The 15845-nt window shown below is 44.8% G+C and overlaps 1 protein-coding gene across 1 annotated transcript in view; it reads left to right on the plus strand.

The window, feature by feature from the left end:
* The first annotated feature begins 1221 nt into the window (after nt 1-1221).
* Ppp1r21 (protein phosphatase 1 regulatory subunit 21) overlaps nt 1222-15845 on the plus strand; it is a 60338-nt gene continuing 45714 nt past the window's right edge. The window contains exons 1-3 of the mRNA XM_055619579.1: nt 1222-1282; nt 13066-13134; nt 15354-15500. Coding sequence (XP_055475554.1) covers nt 1226-1282; nt 13066-13134; nt 15354-15500 — 273 coding nt within the window. The 5' untranslated portion in view covers nt 1222-1225. The remainder of the gene's footprint in view (nt 1283-13065; nt 13135-15353; nt 15501-15845) is intronic.

Below are 15845 nucleotides of genomic sequence, written 5' to 3' on the forward strand. Positions count from 1 at the left end.
GTTTTTGTTTTCTTGAGGCAGAGTTTCACTGTGTAGCCCTGGCTGACCTGGCATTACTGCATGGACAGTAGAGATCCACTTGCCTCTGCATTCTGAGATTAAAGGCTTGCACAGCTTTGTAATTTCCAGTGCAATTTACTTATTACGTTTAACATGATGTTTCAACATGGTGATATATATATGCACAAATGTACTTCATTAATTTCAACTGCCATATTAATAACTCAGCAAACATGTTTTTATTCATTCATATTATTCTATCAAGAAATATTTGAATGCTACCCTTACGTTAATCCCCAACAGAATTGTAAAAAAATAGTTTAAATGAAAGAGATGAGGCAGCTTTTCATCATAAGCTATTTCAAGCTCTCAAGTTCAGCTGTTTTTCTTTAAAACAATAAATGCTCTTTACATCTCAACGCGTGGCAGAAATTCTCAGAAAATTTCTAACGGCCTTTTGTCTACTGAAAACGATCTGGTGTATGAATAAGGTATCAGGAATGGGCACGTGACTGGAGAACTGACACAAATCTCAATGCCAAAACACAAAAAAGACATGAAGGTTTTCTGATCCGCGGAAGGGAGAAGGACAAGGGGTCTAACCCTGTGCTAGGTTTGACAGTTCGCAGTGTAGAGCAAGCGAGTCTTGTATATCCAGGTAACGAATGAGACAGCAGAATAATAGCTTCCAGGTTCCTCTGGAAAGATGCTCCCAACTGACGCCAGGTGGTTGCTATGGGAACCACGGGCTAGGGTAGCCAGAATTCTTGCTGCTCTTAGAATGCTTCTCCTTCCGGTTCTCTGCTCCTCGCACCCCCTATCTCTCTCCTTGGTGTTCTGTCTATTCCACAGGCCCTCATTCTCCTCCCTCCTGATTCTGGCTCGCCTCGAAACGGGGGGCCATCTTGACGCCTCGTCAAAGATGGCGCCCCGGGCCAGGCCGAGCGCCGGCCGAGGCCTGGCGTCGGCGGGGCCTCAAACGCGTGAACCTGGGCCCCGGAGGGAGGGGCGCTGATGTCAAGGCGTCGCCCCGCCCCCGGTGGTCGCCCCGCCCCCGGGCCCGCTCCGCCTTTCTCCCGCCCCGAAACCCGGAAGTGGAGGAGGAGGCGCGGCGGCGGAACCGCAGGAGCAGGCTGAGCCCTGCCGGGGAGCAAGTGTGGGGTCGGGGGCGGGGGGCGGGGCTCGGCAGCCCGGGCGGCCGGGCCTGGACGGGGCGGGGGAGGCCATGGCCTCCGCGGAGTTGCAGGGCAAGTACCAGAAGCTGGCTCAGGAGTACTCGAAGGTACCCGTCGTGGGTGGGGAGTCAGGGGTCCCCGGCCCTGCGGCCTCGGCCATGGCAGCGATTTGGGACGGTGGGGGATGCTGAGGGCTCCTCCTCTACTCTCCACCTCTTGCTTCCTCCATTACGATGTCTCCACCTGCAGCTCCCGGGAGATAGGGCCGGGCGGGGTCTGGGTCCGTGTGCGTTTCTGCAGAAAGGAGCTGGAGTTTGATTCTTCCTTTTCGCTGGCCAGGAGGCTTGGAAGTGGGATGACAGAAATCCAGGGCTCAGCCTGTGGTGCTGGCCTGAGGAGAAGGGAGGAATGTGGACCACCCTTTTGCACGATGCTTCCTCAGATTGCCCAACCCGGTGACGGGGGTTGTGGGGGGCGGGGGGAGATTTCCCGATCGGATGGTTTAAGGGTAAAGAGACTTATCTGCCTCCACACCAGTTTGGGAGGGTAGTAGTATCATCCCTGTAAACTGCCTCTCTGGGACGGGCGCTTTAGAATACAGATGTTTTCTCCACTGATTTTGACAGCTTGGATGGTGGAGCCTTGTCCTTTTTTTTTGTATCTTCCTTACCTGGAATGGGGCAGTGGACTCACCAGGTTCTCCTTACGTACAGGATTATGCAAAATAGGGACCTGGCCTTCTGTACTGTCAGTCTTTCAAATGGTGAAGCCTTTTTCTTGGACTAGGGTGGTGCAGTTTCTGGGTAGGGTTTTCTGCCTTAAGAATATTCTAATGCAGTTATTAAAGCAGAATCTCATGCCTTTGGAAATGTTTAATTTTCAATTATCTTGGCATTCATAGAATCAATGAAAAGATTTAGCCCCTTTTATAATTTGGAAAAAAACCAATGTATATTCCCTTTTATGATTTTATTATGCATATATTTGGAAAGGTAAAGTGAAAGGTTTTAAGAAAAATGAGACTTTCATCTAAACATGTACCCTTAAGTCTTCAGCATCAGATGGGATTTATGGGGCTCCGCTTAACCCACTCCTGGTATCATTGGCAACTCCCTTTGCTTTTCCAAATCCTCTTAGGCATCCTTCCTCAGTCTCAGAGATAGTGAGTCGTCTTTTGAGGAGGACTTCCTTGTTTGAAAGAGCCAGAAGTTTGGAACAATTCCATATGATGAAGGAGGGTGGGTGGAGGATGGCAGTGCCCAAATTTGCCACTACTATTTTTGGTTGAAAATGTTTTCTGCATATAAAGTAAGGGGACTGATTTCCATCTCTGGAGGGTAAACAGGCTTGGAAGGTGGTTCCAAATAGCCAGTGAGTAGTTCCAGCAGTGCTCAGAGCAGTGGCTGTGTTGCTGAACTAATTCTATCACCTCCTAAGGAAATAAAAGACGGTGAAAGATTTTATTCTTCTGCATATGTGAGTGTGTTCAACAAACTCATGTCATTATGTGCACCCTGCAAACTGTGTGCCAGGGTCAGCTGAGTGACCAGCTGCAGAATTACCTTTAGTAGACTCTTCAAATGTAGAATGCAATTATGATACGGCGTGACAAGTGACAGTCAGTGCAGCACAGAGGAGGGTGGAAATAGCTTTCCATGTAAAGAGATTACCCATGTTTGCTGTCATGAAAGTCCCTTAAGATACATAAGAAACCTTTCCGTCCATCCGTCCATCCGTCCGTCCATCCATCCATCCATCCATCCATCCATCTATCTGTATTAGTGTGGGGGGTGGCGGTGGTCAGGAGACAGCTTTTGGGAGTTGGTTTTCTTATCTGTTGTGTAGGTTCCAGGTATTGAACTTAGATCATCAGGATTGGTGACAAGTGCTGTGTATGGTTGAGCCATCTTAAAGATCTCTTGCAGTAAGGGAGTAATATTACTGTTCAGAAGGTATCTGTTAACTATAGGGTAGGTAGACTGAAATAGAGATTTAGGTTGTTGGACCACACTGGGAAGGCTTACCTGAAGTTACTGACTGGAATGGACAGGAGAGGCCACATTCAGAGGTTTGGGGCTAAAAATACCTTTAGCTTACCTCTGTTTTGAGGGCCTGCCTTGTTCAGAACACTGGACCAAGGAGATATGGACAATGTCTAAGCCTTTTGACCTTGTGTCTCATCTCAGGACTTGTGAGTGGAGAAGATACAGAGCTGACAGAGTTCAGAGGTGGAGAATTGTGATGGCCACTAACCAGAAAGGTCAAGTGGGAGCAAAAGGGTGATTTAAAGATGTAGACTTAGATTTAGAGATGCAGGACATGTTAAAGTTGCATGTTTCATATGTTAGCTTGACATAATGTTGGAGACAGTTGCTGAAAAATTTTTAATGAAGATAAACTTGCTAGAAATGGGGACAAAGAAGATTTCTTTTGAATTTTCCCATGCAGATGGACCTGGAGAGTCAATCAGGGTATGGATTCGGGGAACACCTGTGGGAACAATGTTCCAGGAAGAGGAGTTGCTAAGGAGGTCTGCTGGATGTGGGGTCATCCCTGTTGGGCCAGACTATTTCTTATTCCTTTGTTTTCACTGTCATGGATGTTTCTGCACATAGAAACAAAGAAGCTGGGTGAGGTAGCTCAATCCTGAGACAGGGGAGTACCTGTGAGTTCTGTATGTAAACCAGCCTGGCCTGTAGAGAATTCTAGGCCAGCCTGTGCCACAACACAACATAAGATCATGTCTCAAACACACACACGCACACACACACACACGCACACACACACACACACGCACACACACACACACTTGCTCACTTGCTCATTCACACATAGACAGGCAACAGAGACTTGGTCAGTTACTTTTGTGTATTTTTTTATTTGTCAACTCTAGTGCAAAGCAATTTCTAGATTAGATCTCTGCCATTGACAGCTTTATGCCATTGAAGAGGCATTTTACCATTTTATTCCCTTCCCTGGTGCACGGGTTGAGGGCTAATCCTGAAATTGACTTGCATTGTTCTTCTGCCTTATGTAGGATGCTAAAGAAAAAGATTTCCTGTTAATTTGTAAAAGGAGAGAAGCAGGCAGGATTCCTGAGCCAGGAACATCTGAATTCTTCCTCATCCCCTTCAGAGCAGATCTCAGCCTGTGCTTTGGGGAAGGGCCTTCCTAACTCAATAATATAGGCAGATATTTTCCCCTGAAATTTTTTTTTCTCCTAAGAATGACATTAATTTTGGAATAGAATTGAAATGAACACACACAGTAAACTGTGGGAGTAGGCAGAGAGATTGAGGTAAGGTAACGTTCTCAATGACGAAAATGCAGTGATTACAGCCGATTAAAAATATTAATGATTTCATACATGTTTACAGTGTGTCTAGATCATATCTACTCCCACTTTCTTCTTCTTCTTCCTCTGACTGCCCAAACATACCCCCTTGCACCTTCATGTCTTCTTTTGAGTCCTCACTGAGCAGTTAGAGCTGCCTGCATACACATGGTACAGGGCTGTCTGTAGAGCCCAGCAGCCTACCAGGATTCACTCCCCCAAAGAAAATGGATGGCTTCCTTCCCCGACAGCCATCAGGTGCCAATCAGTAGCTCCTTAGCTGGGGCTGGGGCTCTGGGAGTCCCTCCCCTTAAGCTTTTAAAGCAACAAAATGACTGTGAAAAGGAGACTGAGAATATAGGTAGTTAAGAGTAGTGGACACCAGAGCAGTTGAAAGTTGTAAGGTAAGCAGGTTGCTACAGCAAAGGGTTCCAGAAGGATCGGTGCAAGGAGAATGAGACCCCAGTGGTTTGGGCAATTTGAGGTCGCTGGAGACTTAAGATTTCAGCTTCAGTAGTTTTGGGGAAGGAAAAAAGATCTGTTGAGGTTGGTTTCCAGAGGAATTTTGAAGTGAGCAGGTAAAATTGCAAGCTACCTCTTTGAGACTTGTGGAAATCTAATCGAGGTCCCCACTGCCACATTATATATTAAAAATAAAAGACCAGATGGTACCTAGCTTTTCCTTTGCCACTGGTTGCCATCCTCATTCTCTGGTATATCTCATACAAAGAAAAATGCTGTTGTGGCTCATTTTATTTCAGCCTGCTTTCCTTGAAAGAGTACTTTTGCCTGGCACCGTGTATGTGTGTGAGCAGGTTTCAGAAGCTCCCGATGTTAATGCTTTCCTGGATCAGTGAACTGCAGAGTCTGAGCCCTAGTTCCCCATCAGTGACACTGCTGGGGTGGGTTAGAAATGCAGACTCTGGAGTCCACCCTGAACCTGCGGAGTCTGAAACGACCTAGCAGCTGGACTCAGCATTCTGAGCTGAACCTCTGTGATCGGAATACATGCTCTATTTGTAAACTTGTGTTGCTACAGCAGAGTTCCTGAGGGGACAGGTGACTCTAAAAGGTTTATTTAGCTAAGTGTGTTGGAGGGTCAGAGTCCAGACATTGGAGCAGTGCAGGCCCAGTGAATACCTCTTTACTACTCATAGCACATGGTGAGTGCAGGGGCAGGATCTGGGAGCAAGCCCTTGATTGATTTCACACCCAGATCATGGGTAGAGGACGAATCAAGACTCTGCAGTCCTATGAAGGCAAGCCCTAGTGACCTGGCAACCACTCAAAAGACCCCACTTCTTCATGTCCATAGCACCCTGCAAAAAACCAAGACAAAACAAAAGAAAAACCCAAAGCCAAAGCCAAAAAAAAAAAAAAAAAAAAATCCAAAAAACCCAACAACAACAAAAAGCAAAGCAGGCCTAGTCTAGACACCAGCTTTTGTGTGTGGACCTTTAGACCTTTAGGGAACACTTAATATCCAAACCTGAGCACATGATAAACGTTGAGGATCTTCTTTCACAGAACGCTATCAGTAGAGTAGCCTTTGTTCACATAGAGATAATCTTTTCAGGCTCTCTTTGTGGTCTTAAGAACCAGTGGGGAGCCAAACTTCCTTTCTTTTTCTAGCAGTTTACTTTGCAGGGGAAGCATCTGTGATGAAGGTGCATGGGCTCTGGGACAGGTCAGACCTGTATCCTCCCACAGAGCCACCTGGGAAAGGGCCAGTTTGGGTCCAATCTGAATGATGCGGCTTAGTGGAACCTGGTGAATCACCAGCTCTAAGAGAAAAGACTTGGTCTGGATTGGATGAAAATTGAATACCTTTTTTCATTAATCTTGAGGTGTAGATCTCAGTGACCAAAGTGGGACGGCTCTGAATTCAGTGCTGTGGGCAGGACTCTGCATGAGAAGGGCAGCGTTCTTTTTTGCTGTCTAGTAGGGCAGCCATGTATAAAAATTAATTTACATTTATGTATTTATTATGTATATGTGTCAGTATGCGTGTGTGTGCGCATACACATGCCTGTGCCACAGCGGATGTGTGGAGGGCAGAGATTGTGTTCTCTCCTTCTACAGTTGGGTTCCTAAAAGCGAGTTTGGGTTGTCAGTTTTGGTGGCAAGTGGCCTTACTACCTGAGCCCTCTCACCAGCGCTACCTGTGGAAGCTGCACGTGGCTTGCAGTTTCCACAGTGCCAGATCACGTTCCACCAAGCCCATCACCTGCAGAGCAGACTGGACAGTGCTCATAGAAATCTTGGCTTGGCACCTCACGTGTAAGTTGACAGACCTTGCTAACCTGTGGTTCTGGCTTGTAGGTCCAGGCTCATGAGGCCTGAGGTTTTCTCCCAAGCTACTGTCATGGCTGGCCAAAGACCAAATATTCTACAACAGTGGGTCTCAGTCTCTGTAATGTTGTAACCCTTTAATACAGCTCCTCATGTTGTGGTAACCCCAACCATAAAAATATTGTGTTGCTATTTCATAACTGTGATTTTGCTATTGTTATGAATTGTAATATAAATATCTGATATGCAGGATTATGCGACCACCCAAGCGGTTGCTGTACACAGGCTGAGACGCCTGTTCTGGAGAGTCAGGGTCTAGCAGACTCTTCCCTTGCGGCTGAGCTGACTCCTCTCGAGTCACTGAGGGCAGCTAGCCTGCATGCCTTGTGGGTAGGAGTTTTGTCTTAGCCAGGGTTCTTTCATGAAGACAGGGCCATAAGAAAGCCTTCATCTGAAGGCACGCATGCCTGAGAGGAGACTTTTCTTTATCAGAGGCGAAGGAGCCCCTGTTGCTCAATAATGCACAGTCTTTAGGCTGCCCCTTCCTCGCTTCCTGCCGTAGGAATAGTTAGTAAGTTGGTAAGAAAGACCAGCAGATGTTGGTGGCAGGCTAGAGTGTTTCAGAACTGGATGGAGTTTTAGGGATCATCCTGGCCAGACACTGCTGCTGGAACCTGTGGATAACTTCACTTTCCAGAAATGGAATTGGGACTGTGGTGAGATTTAGGGCTGCCTCTCATGCACATTGTTTTGTGATTAAAAAAAAAAAAGCTGTACTATTAAAGTTCATTTTATAGGCTTGTAAACTACTTGTACATGTCAGAATGCCTACTGCAGGAAAGTACCAATGTAAGAATGGTTCCAACACAGACAGCGGTTGGGGTTTAGCCAGGAAGAGGTACATGCATGACTCATTTCTCCTACCCTCAAAGTCTTCCAACTGTTGTGGGTCACACACCCCCTCATCTTGGGCCTGTGATCCTAACAGAGATTGTCAGAGTGACATGAGGGGATCATAGCTTGTTTACTGCCACTCTCTGTGTCCCTAGAGAAATATCTGTGTCATAGGCCTGATTGAGGGCTGAGGCTGGTTGGAAGAGGTAGGCCCCAGGCTTTGAGGATTCTCAATGCCCAGCAGGACACAGAGAAGTGTCTTGGAAAAGGACTGTGCAAGTGATGACAGTCTCTTACTGCCATTACATTTAGACACCCTGTGTATGGTATTTTCTTTGACTAATTGGTTAAACATTTCTTGAGTTCTTTTTCAATCCACGACATTGATCTTTTGTTGTGAGCAAAGGAAAATCCAGATTTTTTTGTTATAGTCAGATTGGGTGTGATACAGTTACTTGAAAGTTGCCTCTTTAACAAATTGTGCTATTCAGATTTGTTCTAAATACTCTTCACTCTACCTTAGAAATGAATGATAAGATTTTTATTATATTTTAAATGTTTTCTGCCATTTGAAGGAACAGGAAGAGGTGAGTTCAGTAGAGGTGAAGCCCAATATACTTTAAAGGGGTTGCTAGGAGCTTATAAATACCATTCAGAGAACATGGTAGACCCCGGTAGGGACAGGGGTCAGAAGTGATGCCTGAAGACAGAAGTGGGTATGTATGCTAATCGTTGCACTTGGAGGCAGAGGCCAGAGATCAGGAGTTATAAGTTCCAGGCCAGCCTGGACTACATCAAACTCTTTCTATCTCCTAGCTGCAGGATTTGTAAGTTTTCATTCTGTTGGTGGGTAGCATTGTCCTCCAGAGTGTTTATTGCTTAGAAACTAGAAGGCTACATAATGAAAGTCAATATTAAAGCAGCGTTTCTCTCCTTAGACTTTTAGAGCAGAGGCCAGCAGGCTTTTTCTGTAAGGAGCTATCCAGTAACTAATTTAGTCCTGAGACTGAATTACCTGCTGCAATTGCCCATCTCTTTTACTTCATGTAGTACAGAAATAAAGGAAAATGGCTGCATTCCGATAAACCCTCAAGTTAGGGACCAGGCATTGGAATCTCGGACTTTTGTTTGCCACATCCTTCAAAAAAGAGTTAGATTTTAAAAATAATTTTATCTCTAAAAATTTTGTGTATTTGTCTATGTGGGTGAATACCATTGTGTGTGGTCTCCTTGGATGCCAGAGGGCATTGGAGCTTCTGGGAACTGCAGTTATAGGTGGTTATGAGTCACCTGACATGGGTACTGGGAACCAGACTTGGGTCCTCTGGAAAGGTGGGAAGAGTTCTTAACTGCTGAGTCATCTTTCCAACTTCTCAAAAATTTTATGCCTACACTTAAAAAAGCATCAAAATATAATATTGCTAATTATCTTAAAATATTTTATCTTTCCTTTTAAATTGTATATATATATATATTTATAAATCTGTTTATATGAGTGTATGCTCATATTTATATGAGTAAACACATATGTGTGAGCAGGTGCTAGTGTGGAGCCTAGAAGAGAACATCACTTGTTCTATAGCACACTCTACATATCCCTTTGAGACAGTGTCTTCCCCTGAACCTAAGGCTTACATTTCCTCAGCTGAATGGAAACCAGCCGTTCTCCCGTTTGTGCCTTCCCTCAGAATTGGGGTCACAGCTGTGCATGGGGTACCTGGCTTGTTATGTGTATGTTAGAATCTGAAGTCTGGTCCTTGTGATTGCACAGCAACTTTCCAGTCCTAGAATTTTGTTTCTGAGACAGGGTCTCACTCTGTAGCTCACTTAGGCTGGCTTGGAACTCACTATTAATACAACAAAATTTGTCTCAAATTGAAGGTAATCTTCCTGCCTCAGCTTCCTGGGTATTGAGATTACTAGTGTGAGCCACAACCCCTGGCATATTATATATCGTTTATTTCCTTCTCTCTCTCATACCTTTATAAGTGCAACCTTTTCTTGACCCTTTCACAGGGGTCACCTAAGAAAGACGGTCAGAAAGCACAAATATTTACATTACAATTCACAACAGTAGCAAAATTACAGGTATGGAGTAGCAATGAAAATAATTTTATGGTCGGGGGTCACCGCAACATGAGGAACTGTATTGAAGGGTTGCAGATTGGGAAGGTTGAGAACCACTGGTTTAGAACAATCATCTGTGGGCAAACTAATAAACATGTCTTAGAGCATGGTCCCAGTAAATCCCTCCCAGTGATGAGATCCCTGCTTCCATTTGCGGAGCACTGTGTCAGGAGCTCTGATATGGGTTCTTGCCTGGTTCTCACAGCGTCCTTGGAAAGAAGGGGAATAGGAAGTGTATTCGCCCATATTGCAGACCGTGCGACTGAGGCTCAGAAGTCCAAGTGAAGACCCATTTATATTGCCTAGTAAATGGTGGGACATGGCTTTAGAGAGGCTTCCTGTTTAGCTGTGAGCTGTGATTCTTCACTTCCTAAAGGCAGTGCTTGTCTCTTCATTCTAATCTCAAGCTTCCTGTTTTGTTTTAAATATCCCAGGAAGGGGCAACATTCAGTAGTCCCATTTTCTTGGCACAGAAAAGAGTTCTGTGCCTCTGTTCTCCTTTCTCAGTAGACAGATCTGAGCTGCGCAGAGTTACAATTTTAGTTAATTCATTCATTAAATTTGCGGCAAGGTCTTCCTGTAGACTAGTCCACCTGTAGACTTGCTGTGCAGCCCAAGTTGCCCTTGATCTTGTGATTCTCCATCCGTAGTCCCTGAGGCTCTGGGCTCTGGGCTCTGTGAGGCAGCAAACCTAGTGAAATAGATTTTTTAAAGCTCATGGATACAGTTATCCCATTTCTTTTTCTCAGAGGAGAAATAGTCATTCAGTGTCTGTGTTAAGCTCCAGAATATCAGCCTGTCAACCTCTTGCCTCAGCCACATTTGATGCATATGCTTACATTCACCTGTGCTGTGAGCTTTTTGCTGAGAATACTTTCTCCTTACTGTGCAAGTGGGTTATACCTCTAGAACCTGTGTGTAACCAGTGTATAACCAGTGGTGGTTATACAGCTAGAGATATAAGTAAAATTTACCAAGTGTTTTATTTTGTATTTGATATATTACATTACAGGGCCAGTGAGATGACCCAGCAAGTAATTGTGGGGCTGGGGAGCTGTGGGAATGGGGGAGTCAGCCTGGAGCAAGAGTGAGGTTGAAGTGTGTCCAGACCCCGAAAATCTTGTCTTGAGACAGGCTGCAGTCAGACCTGCCCTGAGCCCGCATGTCCTGGTGCACATCGCCTTATGGCCTCCACCTTGGCCATTCTGAGGTGGTCACATAGCCTGGTGGCCCGGTTACAGGTTAAACTTCCTCTCTCCGTATAAGGTCATGTCCAGCAGGCACCTGGAATTCCTCTTCATTCGGATAAGGCGTTCCCAGGACCGTGGCCCCCCGAAAGCCTCTACCCACTCCCCAAAGGTTTAAACAGCCTTTGTTGCCCCCCAATCAGTTTCACTGAAGCTGTCTCACTGAAGGCTGTTTCTCACTTGCTGCCGGCGGAAATCCTGCATGGCCCCTGGCTATGTTTCCCTGCCTCCAGTCCAGCACAGTGTTCAGTGAGCCTGGGTACCCTGAGTGGAAAACAGAAAAGGGACAAGTAGTGACAAGTGGGCTAGCTGATTAGCCCCAAGAACCTGGTTTCTATTCCTGGGACCCCCATGGTAGAAAGACTCCTGCAAGTTATCTGCTGGTATACACACCACCTGTGCACATACACAACACATACGCGCAGGCGCGCGCGCGCGCGCGCGCACACACACACACACACAGTAATAACTGTAATACAATTGTATGTATATATTTAAAAATAACTATGAAGAAGCTCAAATTCTACCTAATTTCCCAAGTTGAAAATCCATCTTACCAGCCTACATTTCTCTCAAAATCTTTGTAAAACAGTAGCTGGCATTGTCTAGTTGGCATTATAACAATAGTCAGAACTGCCAGGCTCCTAATCTGTGTGTCCATCTTGCTGTTCTGTGCCTCAATATATTTATCTCTGAGGTGGAGGTGAGGAAGACAACCTCCTTAGAATTGTGACCATTGAGTGATGTCACACACAGAAGGCACTTGGGTTGCAATACTAATGGATATCATTATTTTCGTGTGTGCTTGTGTGTGTGTGTTTGTGTGTGTGTGTGTGTCTAGTCTGTCTTTAAGGGCCAGAGAACAAGGCCAGTGGCTCAGTGTTACTCCTAAGGTGCTAATGAGACAGGATCTCTCACTGGTGCGGACTCACCAGCAGGCTAACTGGTTAGCAAGCCCTGGAGACGTACTTGACCTCAGTCTCCAGCTCACCATGCCTGCTTTTTTTTTTTTTTTAAAACAAACAAGCAAACAAACAAACAAAAAAAAACCCTTGAGAATTGAATTCATGTTCTTGTCTTTTTACTGACGGTGTGTGTAGAAGGGGTTTGGAGCGATTGTGGATTTTGAACTGGAATATGCTTCAGCCGATGGCTGATAACAGTGTACTGTCCCTAAGGCATTCCTGTGATGATGGAGATGCATGCCTAATATCCTGCAGCAGGTTCACTGAGTGCCCTACACGTTGTTCACTTATGTCTAATGAGACAGTGTTTCACAATTTCAAGAAAACGGCATTGTCTCTCTTTTGAGATTTTATTTTTATTTTTTGTGTATAAGTGTTTGCCTGCATGTATGTGTCTGTGGCACGTAGACTCATGTGTGCAGTAACCATGGAGGCCAGAAGAGGATGTTGGATGCCCTAGGACTGGGATATGGAACTTGGATGTTGGGAATTGAACTCAGGTCCTCTGGAAAAGCAGCCAGAGGACTGCTTAACTGCTTAACTGCTGAGCTATCATTCCCGCCCCACATTTTCTCCTTTATTGTATTATTTTAAGTTCAAGACCATGGCTTATAAAGACTATAAATCCATATAAAGAATGGTATACTCAAAGCCAGGAGACCTGGGTTTTTATTTTTATTTTACTTATTTATCTTTTTAATGAACCTCAAGACTCACACTGGGCAAGCGATCTGCCACTGGGCTCTATACAGCCCAGGGGACCCAGCTTTGCTAGCACTGGCTTTATGTCACTGGAGAGCTTATCTTCTGTGTTTCATTTGGCAAGTTATTAAATCTGTTTCTTTCTCTGGGGCAAATAGTGTTGGTGTTCACACAAGCACACTTGTGAGTCTGTGTGCTCACACGCACAAATGTGTATGTAATACAAGAGGAGATTTAGTTAGTTAAAGTTTTCATTGTGAAGTAAGTGTGTTTTCCTTGCTCTCAGTCGTTTCTTTATATTAAATGTAATTACTGCTTTCTGTTTCCAGCTCCGAGCTCAGAACCAGGTCCTGAAGAAAGGTGTGGTGGACGAGCAGGCCAGCTCCGCTGCGCTCAAGGCAAGCCCTTGGGGACCTGGAGCTGCAGAGGGTGCTCCCTGGGTGGGAAAGCAGACGGTCTGCGGGGGTAAAGTCCCTACTCCTTGACACTGATTTACCAGGGATGGGGATGGTAGTAGGATTGTTACTTGTGTCTAACTTCTTTTCTTGCTTACGTATGTGTATGTTTCCTCAGTACTTCTACAATTCTAAAAATTGTAAAAAATACTGATTTATCTAATGCGTTTCTTCTGTAGCTCAAGGCCCCTGTAGAGTTAACTCCATCAGGATGAATGCAGCTTTGTCTCTGCTACCTCTGGGCAGCCCTCTGGGAAGACTGGGCCTGTTTGCATTTATATGCCTGGTGCTCAGCCCAGGGCCCTAATAATGAGTTTGAATGTGTGAATCCTGTGGTTCTTTACTCTGGTCTTCAGTTTGCTACTTCATGGTGACCTGTGTTGGTGTGCACACTGCTTGAGTGACAGGTTTACCATCAGCACCTTTGTTAACTGAAGCCTAATGTCTCTGCCCATCCTATCTGGCAGATAATAAATGCTGCCTTGTGGGATTTTTAAATGCTAGAGTACTTGTGGGCTATGGATTACTTTCCTGAAACCCCTGAAGAAATGATTGCTGACTCTCCTGATGCTTAAAACCTAGTACCGAGGAAGTCTGTCAGTAGTCTGCTCTGCTTGGATCCCTTGCTGCTGTTCGTGTGGGTACCTGTGGGGTAGCAGTGTGTGGACACTTGTGGAACATACTTAGTTCTCGCTTTGAGCATCACCACATGCTAGCCACTGTGTCGAGCACATGACTGTACCCGTTATCTTGTTTCCCTCAAGTCTGTGGGGTGGGTGGTCTTCTCATCGATATTGCAGAAGCTAGGCTTTAGATGGACATTGGGCCAGAGCTCTTCTAAAGCTGCTGATTGCTTAGAAGATTCGGAGCATCATCCAATTAGTGCTAACTTATTGTAACAGTGTGAAGAAATTCTGATTTTTTTCACTCTGAAGTCATTGTAATTACAGCACTAATGACAGTTTGCCAGTTGTCCAGACGTAGATGTTAGGGTGTCCTCTGATTGATTTATTGGATTTGCTCCTTACTTGAGCTGCTGGGGGTAAATGTCATTGATTGGACTTTCTTTAGTTTGAGGTTTTATGATAATTTACTATGTGTCCTTTGACCTTCAAGTAAAACTTGAGGGATTATTGTATCAACAGTGCACTTGGTTGGGGCTCACTAACCGCCTTTGTCCTGGAGCGCACTCCAGCAGGCACACACAGCAGCTGTGCCTGTCTGTTGTTATCTCACTGCTTATTCTTATCATTGTTTGAGTGAAATTAAGCAAAAAAAAAAAAAAAAAAAAAAGAAATTAATCAAAGTACTTCTTTAAAAAAGATAAAAGAAGACTGGCCGCTTATGTTTGATTATCAGATGTAAGTAAAATATAGTTAAAATGCTGCATTTTAAAAATAAGCTAAAACCAAACATTTCTCTTTAACCTCTCTTTCTTACCCTTTACACTCAGTAGAAAGCAGTTAGCAGATAGGGTGGTATAGAGGGTTTTAGGATGTTTAGAGTTTTGCCTCTGTTTTCAGGAGTCTGAAAGTGAACTTATGAGGACCGGAGTCTGAACAAATTCTTGTGTTGTGTTAATATTGGCTATAAAATCTAACAGGTCAAAGACTTAGGAGAAAGTAAATGTCCTCAGAGGACTTAGGGCTGGGAGTGGTGCTCAGTGGTAAGCACTTGTGTAGGCGGCTTTGGCCAGGTTAGCTTCTGTCCCCTGCATGCTGTGAAGAAAGGGGGTGAAGACAGGGTCAGGCTTCATCTGAATTCAGAGGGGACTCAGAGAGAGGAAGAGAAACAGATTTTCTGCTTCCTAATCACTTAGGGTATTGTCAGTGAGATTTCCTTAAAACATCCAGATTTATAAATGTGTAGTCCATGGCCTGTCTGCTCACTGTCCCAGACTTAACAACACAGAATTGCAGGCATCTTGCTTTAAGTTGCTGACATCCCTCTATTTCAGTATATATATGTTTTTCTTATTTTATTTGTAAATATACTGGTTTGGCTGGAAGAGTGTGTTTGTGTATGTGTGTGTGTATGTGCTCGTGCACACGTGAAATAGCTCAAAACATAACTGAAATGATTAACATAAAACTTACATTCCCTGAAGCAAGGGCTGTTTGATTTTATGTTGATAGAACAAAGACTGTTTTGCTTTGATGTAGGAACAACTGAAAATGAAGGATCAGTCATTGAGGAAACTACAACAGGAAATGGACAGTTTGACATTTCGAAATTTGCAGCTTGCCAAGAGGGTGGAGCTGCTTCAAGATGAGCTAGCGCTCAGTGAACCTCGAGGCAAGAAAAATAAGGTGAGTTCAGTAAAGGCCGCTGTGTGGCCTTGGAGAGGTGCAGGCTGGCTCCATCACAAGAGAAGACAGATGTTTGCCACATAGAGGCATTTTCCTTTCTTCCTTTCTGTTTTTGAGACAAGATCTTTTCATGATCTTTCATGAGGCTCAGGCTGGCCTCAAATCCTCAATGCTCCCATCTTCACCTCCCTGGTGCTGGAATGATGGACGTGTGCCGCCATGACCAGTTCAGGGCCATTTGCATAGAAAAGTCAGTTTTTAAAAATCTGTTAGCAGCAAACATGTACATAATTGAGGTGGTAGCTGGGAAAAATCAATGGATGATCTCATATTGCTCAAAATTGA

The sequence above is a fragment of the Psammomys obesus genome, unplaced genomic scaffold (genome assembly GCF_907164565.1).
Source record: "Psammomys obesus unplaced genomic scaffold, mPsaObe1.curated_primary_1811, whole genome shotgun sequence".
NCBI classification, from domain to species: Eukaryota; Metazoa; Chordata; class Mammalia; order Rodentia; family Muridae; genus Psammomys; species Psammomys obesus.